Consider the following 21,109-nt stretch of genomic DNA (forward strand, 5'->3'; position numbering starts at 1 on the left):
GTTACATGAGCAAGCAGCGCCTGGGGCAGGCACATGCATGACGGAAGGGTGCATGTGCGCCAGGTGCAGGCAGGGCAAAGAGGGTGAAGGAACCAGCTGTGGCACTGCAGCCAACCCCATCAGAGCGACCCTGCCCCACCCTGGAGCCAAGCAGGGGCACAGTGTGCCCACCCACACAGAGGGGAGCCTGGCCAGATGAGGTGGCATTTGGCTGGCGCAAAGCAGGTGCCCCCACACTGGGACCCCCAGCATGGCCTGTCGCAGTGCTCTGCTCCACGAGCATTGGTTCCACCAACATCAGGAGAGGAGCACCGGACCAGGCTGTGTGGGGGTTGCCTGTATGGGGGGGCTGCTTTGTGCCACCTCAAAAATCTGCGTCCGGGGCAATGGCCCCTCTGGCATCCCCAAGCTACGCCCCTGGGCCCACCTTATAGGATTGTTGAATAGATTACTGAGATGATGTCTATACTCTGAACACTGTAGTTACTAAACATTTTTATCTGTAGCATCTGGATGTGTAATACTTTGAATTTTGTTCTTTCTCTATATAATTATCATCCTTTGCATTAATTGTCACTCACAACATGAAATAAACAGAATACAAAATTCAAAATAACACCAAAAGTATAAAAAGAACATGATGGACTAAAGCTGTCCATCCTGTAATAAAATAAAAAAAAGGACAAACCCTACCCCACCTGGCTGAAAAAATGTGTTGTTGTTGTTTTAATCTCCACAGTAGAAGCTGGTAACAATGGTGACATGCATTCTTTCTTTCTTTCAATCTTTGATCCATTTCCTTATCTTGCCAGTCCTCCCCTTTCGACTTTCTATCTAGCTCCCTATTGTCTGTCTCTCCGGTATGTGGGGAGGATGGGGGGAGGGCTATCCCTCGTGCATCCACCCGCATTGCCAGTTCCCCACAAGCATCTAGTGGGCTGCTGTGGGAAAAGAATGCTAGGCTAGATGGCCCATTGGCCTGATCCAGCAGACTCTTATTATGTTCCTATGGACCCTATGGAACCTCCAAGTCCAGAGGCACTTCCTAGGTTCTGTGGGGTATTTGTCCCCTGTGAGAACAGGACGCTGGCCTAGATGAGTCCCTGCTGGTCTGATGCATCTCTCAGGTTCTTATTCTGTGTTCTCTTATGCTTCCTTCCCCTATGCCAAACTAGGTGTTGCCTACCAACCCAGAAGAAAGTTGGCAGGTCTACAGTTCTGCTCAGGACAGCGAAGGGCGGTGTATATGCACAGTGGTGGCCCCGCAACAGACAATGTGCTCGCGCGACGCCAGGACGAAGCAACTGCGGCAGCTATTAGAAAAGGTAACCAGGTGTCCCAGGAAGACCCAGAGGGTGGGAGGGCGTAATGACTACTCTGGGATGCAAACGGAGCTGAGCTTAACTACTGCATAACCAAGTATGGATTTGAGATAAAGATTGCCCAACTGCTCTCTTGTTTTTTGGGGAGGGGCGGAGGAGTGAATATTTGTAACAGAACTTCAGCTTGAATGTGTTGTTTCCCTACACTTGCCTTGCCCCACAACTACAACCTCTAATGGATTTTGGTGATAGGTTAATCATCTAAAGTTTTAAGTTGATTAATTGGTGGAACTTGCTTTTTAAAAAAACAAAAAACAACCACAACAGGGGGTTATGTCCCTCTACCTTCCACCAACCTACTGCTATAATCTTTAATGAACTTCAGTAGTAGATATTAATCTTGCAGGTCCCCCTTTCCAAACACAATGCATCCTGTTCGCTAGGTAAGCATTCATGTCATGAGTTGATTATTTCCCTTATTTCCCGTGGGAACATTTCTCATCCGGGATCTGTCCCTGCCACTCTCCATAGTTTCTGCCTGGAATTGGCTGCTGTTGACCAGCAACGCAAAAACAAGGGAGTGGGCAAACTCCTGCTGCTCAAATATGTGAATCAGCTATGCCTGGAGCGTGGCTTCAGGGTAATTCTTCATGTTCGGGTAACTGAATTGCAGATAATTAGTGTTCCGATAGCGGGACCTGCATGCATTTTTAAAGGGTTGTGTCCCCCATCCTTACTTCACCCCAGAAATACAATATTTAATGAACTTCAGTAGTAGGTTAATCAACTCAACTTTAGTTGATTAATTGGTGGGGCTGAAAGTTGGAAACTTGTTCCTTAAAAAAAAAAGTCTATTATTATTATATTAGGAAATAGAAAAACTGATGATGAGTTCCGGCTGAGTCATCCTGAATGTCACCCAGCAACTCTCCCTTCAGTATATAAAATGTCAGTTATTTGCAATTTTATTTCATTTGAACCAACTGATTGAGAAAAAGGCAGTTGGTAAAATGGCTAAAATGTTTAATCTTTGCATAAGGTTCACAGTTCACAATTTTGAAATTCTTGCATTCAATCAGTAGAATTATATTGGTTGGAGAACATAATACCAAGTCCAGTTGTATGGGTGAAAACCTGGGTAATTATGAAATTGTGAGCAAAAGAAAATGCATAAAATCACACACACACACACCCTTCTCCAGTTCTGAACTGTGATATCTTTATAGAGGATTTGGCCTTCTCCCTTCTACAGGTACCTTTTATGAGATATAACCCTTCCACGGTCAAACTCTAAATACCAATGCATGTCTGCTGCCAAACCCTGCCAAATTTCAAATATAGCAATTGCATGTCATGGGGTTCTTCTCACATTTTAAATACCTGAGCACCCAGAAGCATCTACCTAGGGAGAATATCTGACCTTTAAAAACTTGCAGGGGAAATTTACCGGGAAGAGCAAATTTTGTTCTGGCTGTGGAAGGGATCAATTAATTTGCTTTCATTAATTCGCTATGCTTGGATGTTATGGTGCTGAAAGCCGCAGGAAAAAAATATTTTTGAAAGCTTGAGGCACTCTGATGCATTCTTGTTAATTAAAACCGTGAAAAGATCAAAGCCTTGGGTGTTGTCCCAAATAAATGAGCAACAGGAGTGGGTGAGTATTACTATCATCATCACATCGCCAATTGGCATGGTTTGCATTACTCTCCATTCACAGAATGCTTTAGCATTTTCAGAGAGCCAGTCGGCCCAATTTCCCCCTGATATATATATTTTTTTAAAACCATAGGAAGGAAGCAAAATTAAAATGGAGCACCATGCTGTTGTCTCTCTCCTCCTGACATTAAAGAAAAGCTAGAGTAAGATGACAGCATGGCCCACATCAAATGCTAGCCAAAAAAAAGGAGTTGTGATATGTAGCAATGTATATTTTACACCAACACTCACGTGATCTGATTTTAATAGCCTGCAGGGCAGAGAGATCAGAAGAATCTTATTAAGGGATATAATCTTGGGATCTAGGGATTCTTTGCTTAATGGTTTCCACTGATCATGCATAAATTCTTATGAAATGACATCTTTTCTGCCCCCCTCCCTTTGAATTAATTGGATTCTTGTGGGTGATACCATTATCCCTGGCATTTGGAAGACTATCTGCCAGGATTTGATTAATATTTCCATATCTATCTATATATCTATCTATTTTACCTCCAACTCTGGAAGTAAATCTTAGCTGGTCCAGAATTTCTGAATCTATACTTCTGAATCCTTGCATAGGTTCAAGCTGAAGTCCACTTGAGCTGCTGGTTCCCCAAAAAATTCTAGCCACCGACTACTTTCTTCCATAAAGTCATCCCCTGTGCCCCCTACCATACCCTACAAAAAAGAAAAAATCAGAATAGCAATCTGCATGAACCACTAAGGAAGATAATAACAATAAAATTCAAAGCAGTCTCCATGAATTGCACACCTATTCAAAATCCAATTAAAAGTATTTAGTTTAATTCATTCAACAAAATTGGTGAACTTGATCTGTTGATATCAGCTTTTTAAAGTCTGGTAGTCATTTACCCCTCCAGCACGTCCCTGCCAACCACTTCCCTCTTAGTGCATCCCAGGTAATCCCATCTCCCCACAGTGGGTGTATTGCCTACTTTGGGAACCATTGATTTAAATGAACACTCCATTTCTGACTGTGGACAGCCATTTACTTCTGGGAGGTTATGTCCTTCCACTGACAATGGCCTCCGAATGATATTCAGAGGTATAGTTCTCCTGAGCATGGAGGTTCCATTGAATTGTTAGAGTTCGTAGCCACCCAGCAGGCCAAATCCTCTGTGAAGAAAGGTGGACTCTTGTAACTTTTGTATTACGAAAAATCACACCATACTTCATGGATATGTTTTAAGCAGCAGGGCTAGCATAGCTTAACCCCTGGGAAGGGAAAGCAAGCTTAACTATGAATGATCAGAGATGGACTAGCCTTAGAGTGGGGGCTTGTACTATACTTCCAGGGGGGGGATTATCCTCCCAGGAGACTGGCGTGTGACAGAGGTGATCCCATAGCTGAAGGCATTTTGAAGGATAATATGGTGCCTTCTCCCCATCCCATTTGCAAGAAGTGATGGATCCCATGACAGAAAATGGATCCTCCCTTTCTCATGACAATAGAACTTGTGGATATCCAACAAAGCTGGATGTTCGAAAGATTCAGGACAGATAAAATGAAGTCCTTCTTCATGCAATGCATAGCTAAACTATGGTACTCATTGCCGCAGGAAGCAGTGATGGCCACCAACCTAGATGACTTTAAAAGAGGATTAGACAAATGCATGGAGGAGAAGTCTATCGATGGCTACTAGACACAAAGTGCTATGCTCCGCCTCTGTATTCAGAGGCAGCAGTGGGAATCTGGTTGGCCACTGTGAGCACAGGATGATGGACTAGATAGGTCCTTGGCCTGACCTAGCAGGGCTCTTCCTATGGAGGCCTATTATGATAGCAGAACCTCCATGCCCAGGAACAGTCTACCTCTGAATACCAGACACTGGGGCTTAAGAACTGGAGGATACTATTGCACTCAGGCCCTGCTTGAGGGCTTCTCATTGTGGCCTCTGGGAACAGGATGCTAGACCAAACGGGCCTACTTTGGCCTGATCCAGCAGGCTCTTTTGATGTTCTTGTGTTGATTTCCTTATGCTATTTCCACATCACCATTTTTGCTTTTAAAGAACAGAATAGAGACACATGTTCATCAGCCACCCACACACAGAGAACTGCAAAAAAGAGGAAAAGGAAAATCTAATTATGTTTGGAGAGGTTGAAAGTATAACATACTATTAGTGGATTGTTATAGCAAGGCAGATCTGTAACAAATGGAAATGAAGGTGGTTAAACACACACACACACACACACACACACACACACACACACACGGTTCAAACATAGAGAGAGAATCTCCTAGAGTGGCTTTTCACAACATTTTTAATAGAAAGTTGACATTTCTATGAAGGGGTGTAACCCTCTGCTGTTTGCAAAGCATGAAGGCTGCATACAGAACTGGATTAAATGAACATTAAAAGTATTCCTGGGCTCATTGCTGCTCAATGTCTTTGTAAACAACTTGGATGAAGGTATTGAGGGAATGCTCATCCAATTTGCAGATATCACCAAACTGGGAGGGGTACTCAATGCTGCAGAAGTCAGAATTAGGATTCAAGATGTCCTTAAAAGATTGGAGAACTGGATCAAATCTTACAAAGTAACATTTGATAGGGACAAATGTCAGGTTCTATGTTTAGGCAGGAAGAACCAGTTGCACAAATATGATATGGGGGTGCCTGGCTTGCCAGCAGTGCATGTGAAAAGGATCTAGGGGTATTAGTAGATAAGAAGCTTCACATGAGTCAACAGTGTGATGCAGCAGCAAAAAAAATGAATGCTATTCCAGGCTGCATCAAAAGAAATCTAGTGTCCTGACCAAGGGAAATAATAGTCCCTCCCTATTCTGCCTTGGTCAGACCACACCTGGAATACTCTGTCCAGATCTGGGCACCACAATTTAAGAAAGCTATTGACAAGCCAGACCAAAGCTAACAAAAGGAATTTCAATGGGGAAAATGTCAGGTTCTGTGTTTAAGCAGGAATTAGAAGCTACACAAATACAGGATGAGGAAAAGCTGGGAAATGTTATGTACTGTGTGTTATGTACTCAGCCTAAGTGTATAAAATCAGGCTGCATACATGCCATACATTTAAAGCATGCAGAAGCATGTACACACACACACACACACAGAGAGAGAGAGAGAGAGAGAGAGAGAGAGAGAGAGAGAATTTTGGGAACTATAGTTTACCCACCACAGCTGCCAATTTCAAGCACCCTTCAGAAACCACAGTTCCCATGTTTATTTGTTTTTGTTTTTAATGGTGGGGTTCTTTAAATGAATGGTGCATAGCCAGCCTTGGTCTCATTCATTAGATGGCTTTTTACATGGCACCCACCTCTTCCTGAGTCTCTTCTTGTGATTGATGCTGTAATATATCAAGGTGAGTTCATGGTGCCTAGCAACTGTCTCTATCGCTGGGGTTCCCGCTTTATCTGTATCCAGCAATCGATGACTGTCGGGTGTAAATGAAGAGGTGATCATTCACCTTACAGTGAAGACATTATTCTTAGTCAAACACACCCAGGCAGTAATGAATCGCCTCCTCTGCTTCAGAAGACAGGTGAGTGAACAGAAGAATGAAAAAAGAGGCTCCATGATTGTCCTCATTTGCACCAAAGATGATGAGTTTAACTGATTATAAGAACGTTGGGGATGGGCCATAGCACCTACATGCTTATTCAGAATCACGAGGACTAGAATCTTGCTTTATTTTTAGAGGAAGGTTGGTAGCTCAATGGTAAAGCAACAGCTTTGCATGCAGAAGGTCCCAGGTTCAAGGCCCAATGGGATTTCCAGGTAGGACTGAGAGAGGGACCCCTGTCTGAAATCCTTCCAGTCAGTGTTGTCAGTACTGAAGTACTTGGATCAGTGGCCTGACTCTACCTACTAACACAGCTTTCTGTTTAATTGAACCTTTTATTCAGAACTATGAGGACCAGAATATTCCTTAATTTTTAGGGGAAGGGCAATAGCTCTGTGGGTAGTGCCTGCATCCTCACCAATTTCATGGATAATAAAATGAAACAGCACCATAAGTTCAGACCAGGAGTCCATCCAGTCCAACAGCCAATTCTCACAGTAGGCACCCACAACAAGAACACTCACCAGATGTTCCCCATTCTCTGGTATGTAGAGCTAATACTCCGTGGGCATGGAGGTTCTTCTATCACAATGGGCATCTATGAAAAGATGAAAAGTTGGATCAGGCCAATGGCCCACCAAGTCCAGTATCCTGTTATCCAACCAGATGCCCACTAGAGGAAGCCCTGCCCCCCAGCAGAACTTGAACACAAGTGTCTTCTCCATTCCTGTAGTTTCCAGCAACTGGTGTTCAGAAGCATTGCTGGCTCCAACCATGGAAGCAGAACATGGCCATTATGGCTATTGAAACCCTTGACCTCCATGAATTTAATCTGTCCAATTCTCTTAAAAGCCTGTGATTCAGAGGGAACATGGCTTCCAGCTGATAGCCACTGATCAGCATGGATTTGTCCGTTAGCATACCAAGCATAAGTAGAAGCATATTCACTATTTTCCCTCCATTCACCTGTCTGTTGAAGCTGTGCTTGTGGGGCGGGGGTGGGAAACTGGCTGCTTCTCAAGTTAACTGCTTCTGTTTATCTTCTGTGTGTCCCTGACCTGCCTCCCTCCAACCCACCTTTCTGCTCAGGTACAAAACATGTCCCAGTCAATAGAAGTGTTGGACAGGCGGACCCAGCGGGATCTACAGTACGTTGAGAAGATGGAGAACCAGATGAGAGGCCTGGAGTCGAAGTTCAAGCAAGTGGAAGAGAGTCACAAGCAGCACCTGGCCAGACAGTTCAAGGTGAGCTTGCTTCTTGCCCAGGGGATGAGACTGAGCTGCCTTTGGGGCGGGGGGAGGGTGGTCTTAGCTCAGCAGGTAGAGGGTTTGGTTTGCATGTAGAAGGTCCAAGGCTCAATCCCCAGCTAAAGCTGGGAAGTTCCCCTGCCTGAACCGCTGAAGAGCCTCTGCCAGTCAGTGTAGGTAATGCTAAGCTAGATGTACCAGTGGCAGAAAAGGGCAGTTTCCTATGTTCCGATCGACTCAACCATTTATTCACAGCCATGAGGACTAGAACCTTGTCAAAAGAAAGGCACTAGCTCACTGGTAGAGCATCCGCTTTGCATGCAGAAGGTTCCGGTTCAATCCCTGACTTCTCTGGGTAGGGTTGGGAAGAGATTCCCTACCTGAAACCCTGAGAGCTGCTGCCTGTCAGTGTTGGCAATACTGAGTTAGAGAGACCAATGGTCTGACTCAGTATCCCACAGCTTCCTGTATTCCGATTATTCAGCCCTCTCTTCAGAATTGTGAGCGCTAGAACCTTTGTTTGTGTGTGAAGGGCTGCAGCTCAGTGGCAGAGCATGCAGACCGCTCCCTAGCAGTATCTCCTATTATGGCTTAGAAAGTCCCCTGTCTAAGTGGCTACTGCTAAGTCAGTGTGGACAATACTGAGCTAGACAGACCAATGGTCTGCCTCAGTATAAAGCAACTTCCTATGTTCCTATTTAATTCAGCCCCTCTTCCAGAACCGTTAGGACCGGAATCCTAATCTCCTCTTACCTGGAGGTGCCTAGAGCCAAACCATTTTAGGACTGCATCGCAGATGCTCTATCACTGAGTTATGATCTTTTCTCATAGAAAGGATGCAGGGCTGTGCACTTATAGTGCAGTTTACATAAAAGTCATGATGTGAAATCATTGGAAGGTTCCCCCCCCCCCACACACACACACTCACTCACTCACTCCCTCCCCGATGTATTCATTTAGAGGAGGAAGGAAATTGTCCAGCCGCTCAGACTGGCTATTGACCCTTCCACAACTGAATTTAGAAGGGGTTTTTTGTTTTGTTTTGAGAGGGACCTCTTAAACCTCAGGGTCCTTTCCCCTTTACAACCCTACCATTGACAAAGTCACTGTGTGGATGAGAGAAGGATCCCATTCACACCATACACTGAAAGCATGACAAAAGCCACTTTAAGCAGAGAATTCTGGGAGTTCTAGTTTGTTAAGGGTATGCTGAGAGTAGTTAAAAGGCCCCCTTAGTCTCCTCTCAGAGTGGTTTACCAGTTAATGCCTCTTTCAAGGGAACTCTGGGAATTGGAGCTCTTTGAGGAGAAGGGGGGAGGGGTGCCTCCTAACAACTCTCGGCACTCTGAACAAACTACAGTTTCTAGAAAATCCATAGCTGTTTAAAATAGTATCACAGTGTTTTAAACATAGGGTGTAACTGTGCCCAAGTCATTAAAGTGTTTTTCTTTTCTTGGGGGTGGGCTGGGGGTGGGCACCTGTTTTTCCAGATTGCAATCCCACTAACTGCATTGACTTCCGAGTAAACCCACCGGGCTTGCTTGAGAGTCAAGCACAGTTAGGAAGACCAGAACCCATTATTTTATTTTGTCTTAACTGATTAATTCATGTTTTAAAAAGAAAAGAAACAGTCTATTAATAGCTGCTGTCTGTTTAAGGAGGTTAGCAAGCTAGCTGTTCAACCGCCTCTCATTTTCTTGCTTTCAGGGCTAACTTAAAAGAAATTTTAACACCCAATGTCGCACTGACTGAAGAAGCCGTTCATTCCCCCTCCATGTAACCATGAAAAAAAAAAGCAGAAAGCAGAGAGCCTTTCCCGCCATCCTTTGATTTCCTCTTCATTTGATTATTCTTAATTATTTTTGTCCATTATTCCAGTGTCACAAACAGCCGAGAGTTCTAACTTTTGCATGTAAACTGTTAGAGATGCATTTCATGACTAGTTTTGCAAAAATCCTTGTTGATGCATTAATTATTTATTATTATTATTATTATTATTATTATTATTATTAATTTATGGAAAAGGGAAAAAAAGAATTTGTGTATGTGACTGAAGCATGTAACCTTAAGATGTTGCATTCTAAAAAAAAAGAAAAAAATTCTAAATAAAGGCCTTTTTTCCCAAATAAGATGGTGTGCTCCAGACTGTTTAATATTATATAAAATATTTATATTTATATATCCTTTCCACATTTGGACACCCACCCCCACCCCTACTCAGCAAGCATTAATAATACTAATAATAATGGTGGTCTTTTGTTGTGAGGGTGTTGGAGAAAGCACATCCCAGGCAGGCAGCTCTCTTAGAGGTAGGCGAGGGGTGAGCAGGGCTTTTGCAGACCAGAGCATTGAAACCAAGCTTATTTTAACCTTGCAGGCGATTAAAGCGAAAATGGAGGAGCTTAGGCCCCTGATCCCTGTGTTGGAGGAGTACAAGGCCGATGCCAAATTGGTTTTGCAGTTTAAAGAGGAGGTCCAGAATCTGACGTCAGTTCTTAACGAGCTCCAGGAGGAGATTGGCGCCTATGACTACGAAGAGCTTCAGAACAGAGTGTCAAATCTTGAGGAGAGACTCCGGGCTTGCATGCAAAAATTAGGTAGGCCTGCACGACCCAAGCGAGCAGGAGGAGGAGGACCTGCCCTGGTGGAGGGCAGGGGGCACATGCCTCTAACCCGTTTAATGTCAACCAGTCACCAAGACTCAAGAGGTTTAGGAGCTATGTGTACAGATCCAAGCTTTATGTCAAGATGACATAACCCTTCCTTGAGGGGAAGGGGGTGGTAGCGCAGTGGGTAGAGCATCTGCCTTATGTGCCAAAGACTGCCCAGTTCGATCCCCTGCATCTCATGTTAGGGCTGGGGAAAGACTTGCTGGAGAGCTGCTGCCAGTCAATGTCAGAAACACTAGCTGTGATTACTGCACTGCGGGGGGGGGGGGTTGGGACAAGATGACACTTGGGGTCCCTTCCAACTCTACTATGTTATGATTCCATGACCTTGACAGATGATGGACTCTCCTTTATTGGAGGTTTTACGCCAGCTCCCTTGGCCAATAAAGCGAGATGAGCGGCGCAACCCCAGAGTCGGCCACGACTGGACCTAATGGTCAGGGGTCCCTTTACCTTTACTAAGCAGAGTTTGGATGGCCATCTGTCAGGGATTCTTTAGCCTTGATGCCTTCATTCCAGGGAGTTGGGCTAGATGACATTTGGGGTCCCTTCCAACTTTACAATTCTCTAATTATATGATTCTACTGGACAAGATAGGGACGCAGGTGGCGCTGTGGGTTAAAGCCTCAGCGCCTAGGGCTTGCCGATCGAAAGGTCGGCGGTTCGAATCCCTGCGGCGGGGTGTGCTCCCGCTGCTCGGTCCCAGCGCCTGCCAACCTAGCAGTTCGAAAGCACCTCCAGGTGCAAGTAGATAAATAGGGACCGCTTACCAGCGGGAAGGTAAACGGCGTTTCCGTGTGCGGCTCTGGCTCTGGCTCTGGCTCTGGCTCTGGCCAGAGCAGCGATGTCACGCTGGCCACGTGACCCGGAAGTGTCTCCGGACAGCGCTGGCCCCTGGCCTCTTAAGTGAGATGGGCGCACAACCCCAGAGTCTGTCAAGACTGGCCCGTACGGGCAGGGGTACCTTTACCTTTACCTTACTGGACAAGATACACCAATGGTATAAAGTAGCTTCCAATGTTCCTATTTAAGGCAGACCTTTATTGAGAACAATGAGGACTAGAACCTTACTTTATTCTTAGTGGGAGGACCATAGCTCAGTGGCAAAGCACCTGCTATTTATCCTCCCAGGAGGTCCCAGGTTCAGTCTCTGACATGTGTAGCTGGAGCTGGGGAAATACCCTTTTCTGAAAGCTTGGAGAGCCAGTGTCCATTTGGCCCCTTAATTCTGAACAATGAGGACTAGAAATGTAATATTTAGGGGAGGGTCCATTACACAGTGGCAGAGCACGTATTTTGCATGCAGAAATCTCCATGGTCAGTGCCAGGTGGAGCTGGAAATGCCCCCCTGGTCTAAAACTCTGGGAAGCTGTTGCCAGTCAGAGCAGATAGTACAAAGCTAGGTGGAGCTTGTGTTCCTAACCCAGCACCTGTTTTCAGTGCCAAAGTTTTAACCATGGAAAAGAGAGGGAGGGAGAAAAAAAGAAATAATGAGAGAAAGCGTAGGCAAAGGTGCTCATGAGGTGGGTCAGAGTGCATTTCCTTGAGTCTCATAGGATCTCCACAGATCAGGAATCAGGTTTCCAAACTGGGTGGTGTTGTTTGGTTAGACTCCAAAGTATCAGGCAGCATGTTTCAGCTGCTCCTTGGGGCTTTGGATCAAGTGATTCTTGGACAGCACACCCCCATGGCGAGCCACATTGGAAGTGATAGGGAGTACTTCGATATGTGTTTAGGGTGTGTGTGTGCATTTGCTGTACAGAGGGAGAAGTGAAAAATCCCACTGAACACACAAATCCTTGCAAGCACCAAAATATGTTCTTTGGCAAGCACTCTGAACATGCTCAGAGATACTCTCCTTTTTATCCAGTTTGCAAAAATGGAGGAGGAGGGGGGGAGAATAAGACCCAGCTACTGCATGTCCTAGATGACTATAAGCCCCAACATGTCCTAGATGACTATAAGCTCGTCTGTGAACATGGAGACAGCAATGCTCTTGCCTTGTTCTACGTCACACATTCCTGGAATGCATTGCTCATTGGCTACCATTGGGTCAAAGTTCAAAGGAGAACCTTGAAAGGAAACAAATGATTCAGGTAGCAAGGATATTGTTCATTAACTGCACACATCAGCACATTCACACAGTAGGGAGATTTCAGAAGCATTGGAGTGATGCCCACAACTCTGTGCCAGTAGATAGGCTTGACATTCAGAAAGCCCCAGGTCCAATCCCCAACAGATCTCCAGGTACAGCTTGGAAAGCCCTCCTATCTGAAATTCTGGTGAGCTGCTGCTTGTCAGCATCCACTGAACTGAACCAGGGGTTGCCAACCTTTCTGGGGTGTGATTTTTCGGGGGGTGGGGGAGTTCTACCACTCACCAAATGGCTGCCATGGAGACAAATGCTAGGAATCACAAGCAGGGAGAGTTGCTGCTTCTGTGGTCAGGTTCTGCTCATTGGCTTCCTATTGCAGCATCCAGTTGACTGCTGTGGGAAGAGGACACTAGACTTTAGAGGCCCCCTTTGACTTGATGTAGCACCCAGGCTCTCTTTAGGCTTATGACGAACACAGAACTATGAAGTCTTGGTCACCCCCGACATCCTGCTGCTGATGCTTTTACTCCTGGGTCCACAACAGGTAGACCTCAGGCCCTATCTGTTTTCCTGGAGGGTGACTTCTGCTCTGCTGCCCTTCAGTTTCCAACAAAATAGGTGGCAACCTGGATGAGACTGCTTGAAAGGATGAGGTGGAGCCTTTTCCTTGTTTCCTATTACTCCTGTCTCAAAGTGATCCTCAGGCCAAATGAATCAGTTGTAGCCAATGATACTCCTACTTAGAGAAGACCCACTGAACTGATGGATGTGGCAAATTTAGGTATATTAATTACAACACCTCATTTCTGACTAGAACTTAAGTTGGATGCCACCATAATTGTCCAGTGTTATTTATTGATTATATGCTGCTTACATGCCAAATTGGCCTCCAAGTGGTTTACAACTCTAAAACCAATCTGTAATTAAAATAGGCAATAACAATTCCATTGGGGCACTAAGACATCCTTCATTAAAATAGACAATAAAACAAGCAATTGAGAAGCAAAACAGTTTTTAAAAAATCAAAAGAGGTAAAATTATAAAATCAGAAGTTCGGTTCAGGGGAATGGCTGAACAGGTGTGTTCTCAGGAGTCAACAGCACTGCACTGAAATCACTGCACTGAAGACCCCTAGTCTGCCCATTTTCTGATTCACCAACTTGGTAACTAGGGCCGAATTGTTATCTTCTATTTCACACACACGCGTTCATCAGAACTTCAAAACCTGGATGTTGAGTACATTGACAGACTGAGATCATTTTGAAAAAGGATTAGATGCATTCTCTGAACCCACTTTTTGGGGAGGTGGGTAAGTTTTCAGTGTGGGAGAGAAAAAGGCATAAAACTGTACATTCATTCAGAATGAGAGCCAAAGCATTGCACTCGTTCCACATGGGCTTTATGATACCTGGGGGTGTAACAGTACGGCCTCAAGCTGCTCAGAATGCGATCCCCAATAAACTGACATGCTAGATCTTAACAAATGGCACCAATTGGGAAGGGAAGGTGTCGATACAAGTAATGTGGAGGTAGGAAACAGTCGCAGGAACTGTGAGCAAAGTTTTGGAGAGTGGTTGTTTCCCCAGCCACCTCTTTCCACACTGAAAATGATTGCACATTATCATTTGGTGAAGCCAGTAAATGGATGCTTGGTTCATATATGTGTGAATGCTAGTAAATGAAGTTTATATAAGGACAGGCCTGCTGGATCAGGCCAATGGCCCAACTAGTCCAACATCCCATTCCCACAGTGGCCAACCAATGGGAAACTCAATCATGACCTGAGCAAAAGAGCCCCCTCACTTCCTAGGGTTTCCAACTGGTTTTTAGAAACACTGCTCTCTGCAGCTGTAGAGGCAGAACACAGCCATCATGGGCCAGCAATGGGCCTTTGCTCCATGAATTTGCCCAGTCCTCTTTTAAAGTCATTCAAATCAATGACCATCACTCCTTCCTGCAGGAGTGAGTTCAATAGTCTTAACTATTTGCTGTATGAAGGAGCACATCCTTTTATCTGCCCCGAGTCTCTATCCACTTTCTCCATGCCATGCATCATTTTAGAAGCTCCTACCATGTCACTTCTTACTTGCCTCTTGTCTAAACTATAAAGTCCAAAATGCTGCAGCCTTTCCTCCTAAGGGAGTCACTCCATCCCCTTGATCATTTTGGTGGTCCTTTTCTGAACCTTTTCCAATATCCATTCTGAGATGAGGGGACAAAAACTGAACACAGTACTCCAAACGTGGCCACACCATAGAACTGTATAACAGCATTATGCTTCAATTCAGCAGTTTTATTTTCAATTCCATTCCTAATTATGTTCCAAGGTGTACTTTGTGCCCTCTGTTTTGAGTGCAAGGTGCACATAAATTTATGGAACTGGCTAGGGGTTTGTGTCTTATTTCTGTGTTCCCAGTAACAGCTAGGGTCACAGACAAGAATGCAGGAAGGAAGGCCCATGGAAGGCTGTCTTGAACCAGATTCTTGCCGGAGAGGGCCAGAACCCTGGACAGAGACAAAGGTGCAGGGTGGAGTACATGTGGAACACACATGTCAGGACCATGGACCTTGCAACTGACAGCAGGAAAGCCCTATTTCTGGCATGGCCAAACTTGGCCCTCCAGCTGTTTGGGGACTACAACTCCCACCATCCCTAGCTAACAAGACCAGTAGTCAGAGCTGATGGGAACTGTAGTCCCAAAACAGCTTGAGGGCCAAGTTTGGCCATGCCTGCCCTATTTGGACATACTTGGAACTGATCCTGGTACCTTTTGCATGTGAAACATGTAAAAAAAAAAAAAAAAAAAGCCCATCTCCTGAACTGGCTTAAACTGAGTCCATCAGAGTCCATCAGAGAACTGATCCATCTAAATCTATGAGAGAGGAAAAGGGGTCTTTGGACATCTCCCAACACCCTTAACAAACTATAGTGCCCAGAATTCTTTGGAGGAAGTCATGATTGTTTAAAGTGGCATCATAGTGCTGACGTGAACATGGCATAGGCAGTCCTAACAGCATTGAAAACATCAAGCAAGGAACTCTCAATTAATACAGTGGCATGCCAGTGATCAAAAATGCCAGCTTAGATGACTGAGAAGCACTATAATTTTTGGCTCAATAGCAGCTGGCAAATACCAGTCATCCAACAAATCAGTGGTTTTGTAAGCAAGAGCGAAAACATGAAAGAGTTATCTCTGCTCCATCATCAAAAGTCCTGATTCTGGTCAATTTCCTTTCTTTGCTCCTTTGAACCATTAGCATCCCAGCTGTTTTCAGAACAATTTCCTTTCTTAGGAGTGCCAGAAGGCAGTTTTCTTAATAAGGCTGCTGTTTGTTAAGAGAAGGAGGCTACTGGATGTGGCTGACAATTCTCAATTTAATTACCATTAATTAGAGAAGGAGGAGGGAGTGATAGGCACTGTAACCGCTCTAATGCACCGTGATGATGATGTCAGCTGCTGTTTGGAATGTGCTGTTCAGATCTCCACTGCTGCCCATTGTTTAGCACTTTCACAGCTGATTTGAGGTTACATTTTGCTACCCAGAAAGAATCCTCGAATTGGAGTATTGGAACCCCAGGGGTCTAGTCCAATCCTCTGCAATGCAGGAGTCACAGCCAAAGAATCCCCAACAGATGGCTATCTGACCTGTGTGGGTGATCACTGGATGATCCAAGAAGGGACCCCCTGCTGTGTCTCACAAAGCCAATCTTTTTGTTTTTGTTTTCACCTGAGCAGTTTATGAGTGTTCCGTGGCATCACAAACACCCTGGATGGTGACAGGATCATAGGATGGTTGAGTTGGAAGGTTCCGAAAGGGCCATCTAGTTCAACTCACTGCAATGCAAGGGGCTACATGCCTATCTGGCTGCAAGGTGCACTGGAATCCTAACATCCTGTGTCTCCTTCACTCACTTTGGTAAGGTCATCTCCAGGTAACAACTGGGAAAGCCCTGAAACCCTGGAGAGCTGCTGCCGGTCAGTGCTAACAATGCACTTAGATGAACCTGTGGTCTGGCTCAGTTAAAGGCAATGCCCTGTGTTCCCTCTTGAAAGAGGAGTGCTTTCTTTGTAAACTCAGTTTTTGAAAAGAGGGAATTTCCTTGCAGATGGATAGAACAGAAGAAGCTAAAAAGAGCCCAGCTGGATGAGGCCAATGGCCCATCTAGCCCAGCACCCTGTTCTCACAGTGGCCAAGCAGAAGGGTCAATGTGAAATCCATAAGCAGGACCTGAGCACAACAGCAACACTCTCCCCACTTGTGATTTCCCAGCAACTGGCATTCAGAGCTAGACTCCTCTTGGGCATGGAGGTTCTGCTCTCACAGTTGACCTCCACATGGAGAGCATTGCTGGGGGCCCATCTAGTCCAACCTCCTATTCTCACAGTGGCCAACAAATAATCATTATGGGATGCCCCAAGCAAGACTGAGCACAATAACAACTTTCCCCTCCTGCAATTCCCAGCAAATGTTACTAAGAGTATGACCACCAGGGTTAGAAAAGGGTCTGCTCAAGACACAGTGAAGTGTATACCTGTATAAGAATTCTGCACATGGTCTGCTAATGTTTACAGGGGCTTTCCTGTTCACATTCAGTGATAGTCCTCCAGCCAAGGACCTGACTGGGTGGCTTATGAAATGGAAAGCCATCCCTCCACCCCCCCAAAAAAATAAATTCCCAAGATAATGGCTGATTTAGATGGGGCACCATTAAAATTCATATAGTTTGCTCACTCCCATTGTGTTCAACCTTTCTGCAGCCTGTGGGAAACTGACAGCAATAAGTGACCCAATCACAGTCAAGACATCTGGATCCAGGTTTGGCTCATGGATGACAGACCCACTAGCTCCAGAGGGTGAGAGCAAGGTAAGATGATGAACCTCACTGCACCTGTAACATGATCCTGAGCTTCTTCCTTTGATCCCATACTAAACCATGGACTGCCACCAAGGGATATGCGGCAGTTCCTATTCACAGAATTATGCTTTCATGAAAAACACACACACACACACACACACACACACACAACTTTTCATTGTTTCTCAAAATGTGTCCATTATTTCGTAGCCAGGGTCAGGTTCCCCAAGGAACTGCCTTGTCCCATATATTCCTATGCTCCTTAGATGGGATGCTGCAGAGAGTGTATCATGCCCTCTAGTATGTAATAGAAATGGGGCTTTTAAAAGTCATCGCTTGATTGCAGGGTATTTAATTACTATATTGCTTTACAGGACATGCAGTTAAATGTGTGAACTGACTCCGTAGAAATATATTCCATCTGTAATGGTATTGTGGAGACCCCAATTTCCCAACTGAACCCACAAGCTGTTGATTAGCATTGAAGCACAATGGTGAATTAGTTTTCAGTTCATTCTTGGTGCTACTTACAACAGACAGCAATGCAGAGTGTTGCATACAGCTACTCAGAGTAGACCAATTTAAATTAGTATACCTAAGCAGGTCAAGTCCAGCAACATAAGAAGAGTCTGCTAGATGAAGCTAAAGGCCCATCTAGTCCAGCATCCTGTTCTCACAGGATGGCCAACCAGATGTCCATTATGGGAAACCAGTAAGCAGGACCGGAGCCCAAGAGCTCTCTCCCCTTCCTGCAGTTTCCAACAACTAGCATTCAGAAGCATTCCTGCTTCTGACTGTGGGGACAGAGCACAGCCATCGTAGCTGGCAGTCATTAGTAGCCTTCTCTATGAATTTGGCTCCTCTTTTAAAGCCATCTAGATTGGTGGCCATTACTTCCTCCTGTGGAAGTCAGCTCCATAGTTTAACTATGCTCTGCATGAAGAAGCCCTTCATTTTATCTGTCTTGGATGTTGCAATATTCATCTTCTTGGAATGTCCATGAGTTCTAACCTTATGAGAGAGGGAGAGAGAGAAATCTCTCTCCACTTTCTCTATGCTGTGCATAATTTTATAAACGTCTATCAACTTACAGTTTCTCTAGACAAAATGCTGCAACCTTTTTTTTTTAATTGTTATTGTTGCTGCTGTTTGTCCTACACCCTAAGGTCCCAGGCATTAAAACACAATAAAAAACCATTTAAAACAACTGACAAACACATACAGTGGTACCTCAGGTTAAGTATTTAATTCGTTCCAGAGGTCCGTTCTTAACCTGAAACTGTTCTTAACCTGAAGCACCACTTTAGCTAATGGGGCCTCCTGCTGCCACCGCACTGCCATAGCACGATTTCTGTTCTCATCCTGAAGCAAAGTTCTTAACCTGAAGCACTATTTCTGGGTTAGCGGAGTCTGTATCCTGAAGTGTATGTAACCTGAAGCATATGTAACCCAAAGTACCACTGTTTATAAGGTGGCTCCTAAAAGCATGCACGTCAAGTGTCAAAAGCCTGGGCAAAGAGGGTGATGGATCTACTCTGAGTAGGACTAACTTTGGACACAACCTTGTATCTATACAGAATGTTTCTCAAACATCTTTTTTCCTTCTTCCTAATGCTGACATCTGTATGCATTTTCTGTAGGTCTGGTATATGGACAGCTATCACAACAATCGCTTTGTCCGGGAGTACAAATCCATGTCCGATTTCATTAACACAGACAACTTCACCTCCCACCGCCTCCCTCACCCATGGTCTGGGACTGGACAAGTGGTCTATAACGGCTCCATCTTTTTCAACAAATACCAAAGCCACATCATAATCAAATTTGACTTGAAAACGGAGACCATCCTTAAGACTCGTAGCCTGGACTATGCCGGCTATAACAATGTCTACCACTATGCCTGGGGTGGCCACTCGGACATTGACCTCATGGTGGATGAGAATGGCCTGTGGGCCGTCTATGCCACCAACCAGAATGCGGGGAACATTGTCATCAGCAAGCTGGACCCCAACACTTTGCAGAGCATCCAGACTTGGAACACCAGTTACCCCAAACGCAGCGCTGGAGAAGGGTTCATCATTTGTGGCACATTATACGTCACCAATGGTTACTCGGGGGGTACGAAAGTGACCTACGCCTATCAGACCAACACTTCCACTTACGAATACATCGATATCCCCTTCCTAAACAAATACTCCCACATTTCCATGTTGGACTACAACCCCAAGGACAGAGCTCTCTATGCATGGAACAACGGTCATCAAATCCTTTACAACGTCACCCTCTTCCACGTGGTCCGATCAGACGAATTGTAGTCCACTTTTTTCGTCGGGAAAGGAACTGAACCATTAAACAAAAAACAAACAAACCTAGAAGGGATACATACTATGGAAATATATTTTAAAAGAAAAAATAGATATAATGAAAAAGGAAAACAGCTGCCAAAATGTCAATGTGGGAGTCTCCGGTATTTAAACCTGCAAGAGATCTGCGCTCATACCTCTCCGAATTTTCAATCAAACATCTAACTCGTGTTATAGACCTTTGGGAGGGGGGGGAATGAAACCAACTTATTTGCAGCTGGAACTGCACTTGACAAATTAATTTTCTGTTTTTGGGTGTCTTATTTTTCAAGGGCAGGTGGTCTGTCTGTTCTCTTTCCCTACTGTTCTGATAGCAAAGTTGTAGTTATAAAGTACAAAGTAAAAGGCGATGACTGTTGGGGGGGAAACTTTATCATGGGGATGTGGGGGGGAAGGGGGGGACACCTGATTCTTCAATTGCTCTCTTATTTTTTTGTGCATTGCATGGACAGTTCCTTCCATCACAGTCAGCTATGATGAGGTGTTGAAGTTGACTCACATCAATGGGCTTCTCAATTTTAATTTTTTGATTTTACTTTTAGAAGGAATGTTGCAGGTAGATATTGTCTCCCATGGCGCCTACTCTCGAGTATTTCACTCTCTGCTTCTTCTTCTTTTTTAAAAAAACAAACGAACATCTCCCCCCTCTGTGTTTTATGTCACCTTTAGATTCATTGTCCTGGGACCCAAAGTAGCTAATGGATCTGTGTCTCTTTAAGTAGATATAAATACACGAATTTAAAAAAATGAAAAAAAAATATAAAAAGGTATGTATTATGGACAAGTTGTTGTACCCAAATATTTGTTTGAACATGTATCCAGCCAATATCTTGTACAATGTTATGTCTGTTATTAACCAGAGGTGGTAAAAAAACAAAAACTTTGTATGTCCAAGTTTATGCAATGAATGTTGTAAATGCCAATGATGTCATTTGGATTAATAAATGAAGGTTTCATATCTTAAAAAGTGACTAACTGTGTGGAGTTTAAATTCATAGCACCATAGAACTGTAGAGTCAGGGTTGCATGGGGTGTATGGGGCGTTAGAAGAGGGGTGATACCTTTGATGGGGGACACAACTTGCTTCTAGGGTACTTCATACACCCTTGTTCCCCACTCTTACCTGTGTCTCCTAGAAGCTGTCTGCAAGTGACAGCAGCCACATCCCGGGAAATGGCTTTGACTGGCTGGCTAAAACAGCTGAAGGTGGGTCTCAAACCCTCAGTGAGTTAGGGATTTTGCCTGCATACGAAGACAGGCTCTAGTAGACTGAGTGGATGAGACCACTAGTGGGCCAATGGTCAAGA

General features: G+C 44.7%; 1 protein-coding gene across 2 annotated transcripts in view; it reads left to right on the forward strand.

Annotated features, from left to right (window-relative positions):
• OLFM1 (olfactomedin 1) overlaps positions 1–20,773 on the forward strand; it is a 50,650-nt gene extending 29,877 nt beyond the window's left edge. For both annotated transcript variants that reach the window (XM_079961376.1, XM_079961375.1), the window contains exons 2-6: positions 1,176–1,325; positions 7,659–7,814; positions 10,195–10,414; positions 17,342–17,448; positions 19,080–20,773. In XM_079961376.1, coding sequence (XP_079817502.1) covers positions 1,176–1,325; positions 7,659–7,814; positions 10,195–10,414; positions 17,342–17,448; positions 19,080–19,754 — 1,308 coding nt within the window. In that variant the 3' untranslated portion in view covers positions 19,755–20,773. The remainder of the gene's footprint in view (positions 1–1,175; positions 1,326–7,658; positions 7,815–10,194; positions 10,415–17,341; positions 17,449–19,079) is intronic.
• The last annotated feature ends 336 nt before the right edge of the window (positions 20,774–21,109 follow it).

This window comes from Podarcis cretensis (genome assembly GCF_951804945.1).
Source record: "Podarcis cretensis genome assembly, chromosome: Z".
Classification (NCBI taxonomy): domain Eukaryota; kingdom Metazoa; phylum Chordata; class Lepidosauria; order Squamata; family Lacertidae; genus Podarcis; species Podarcis cretensis.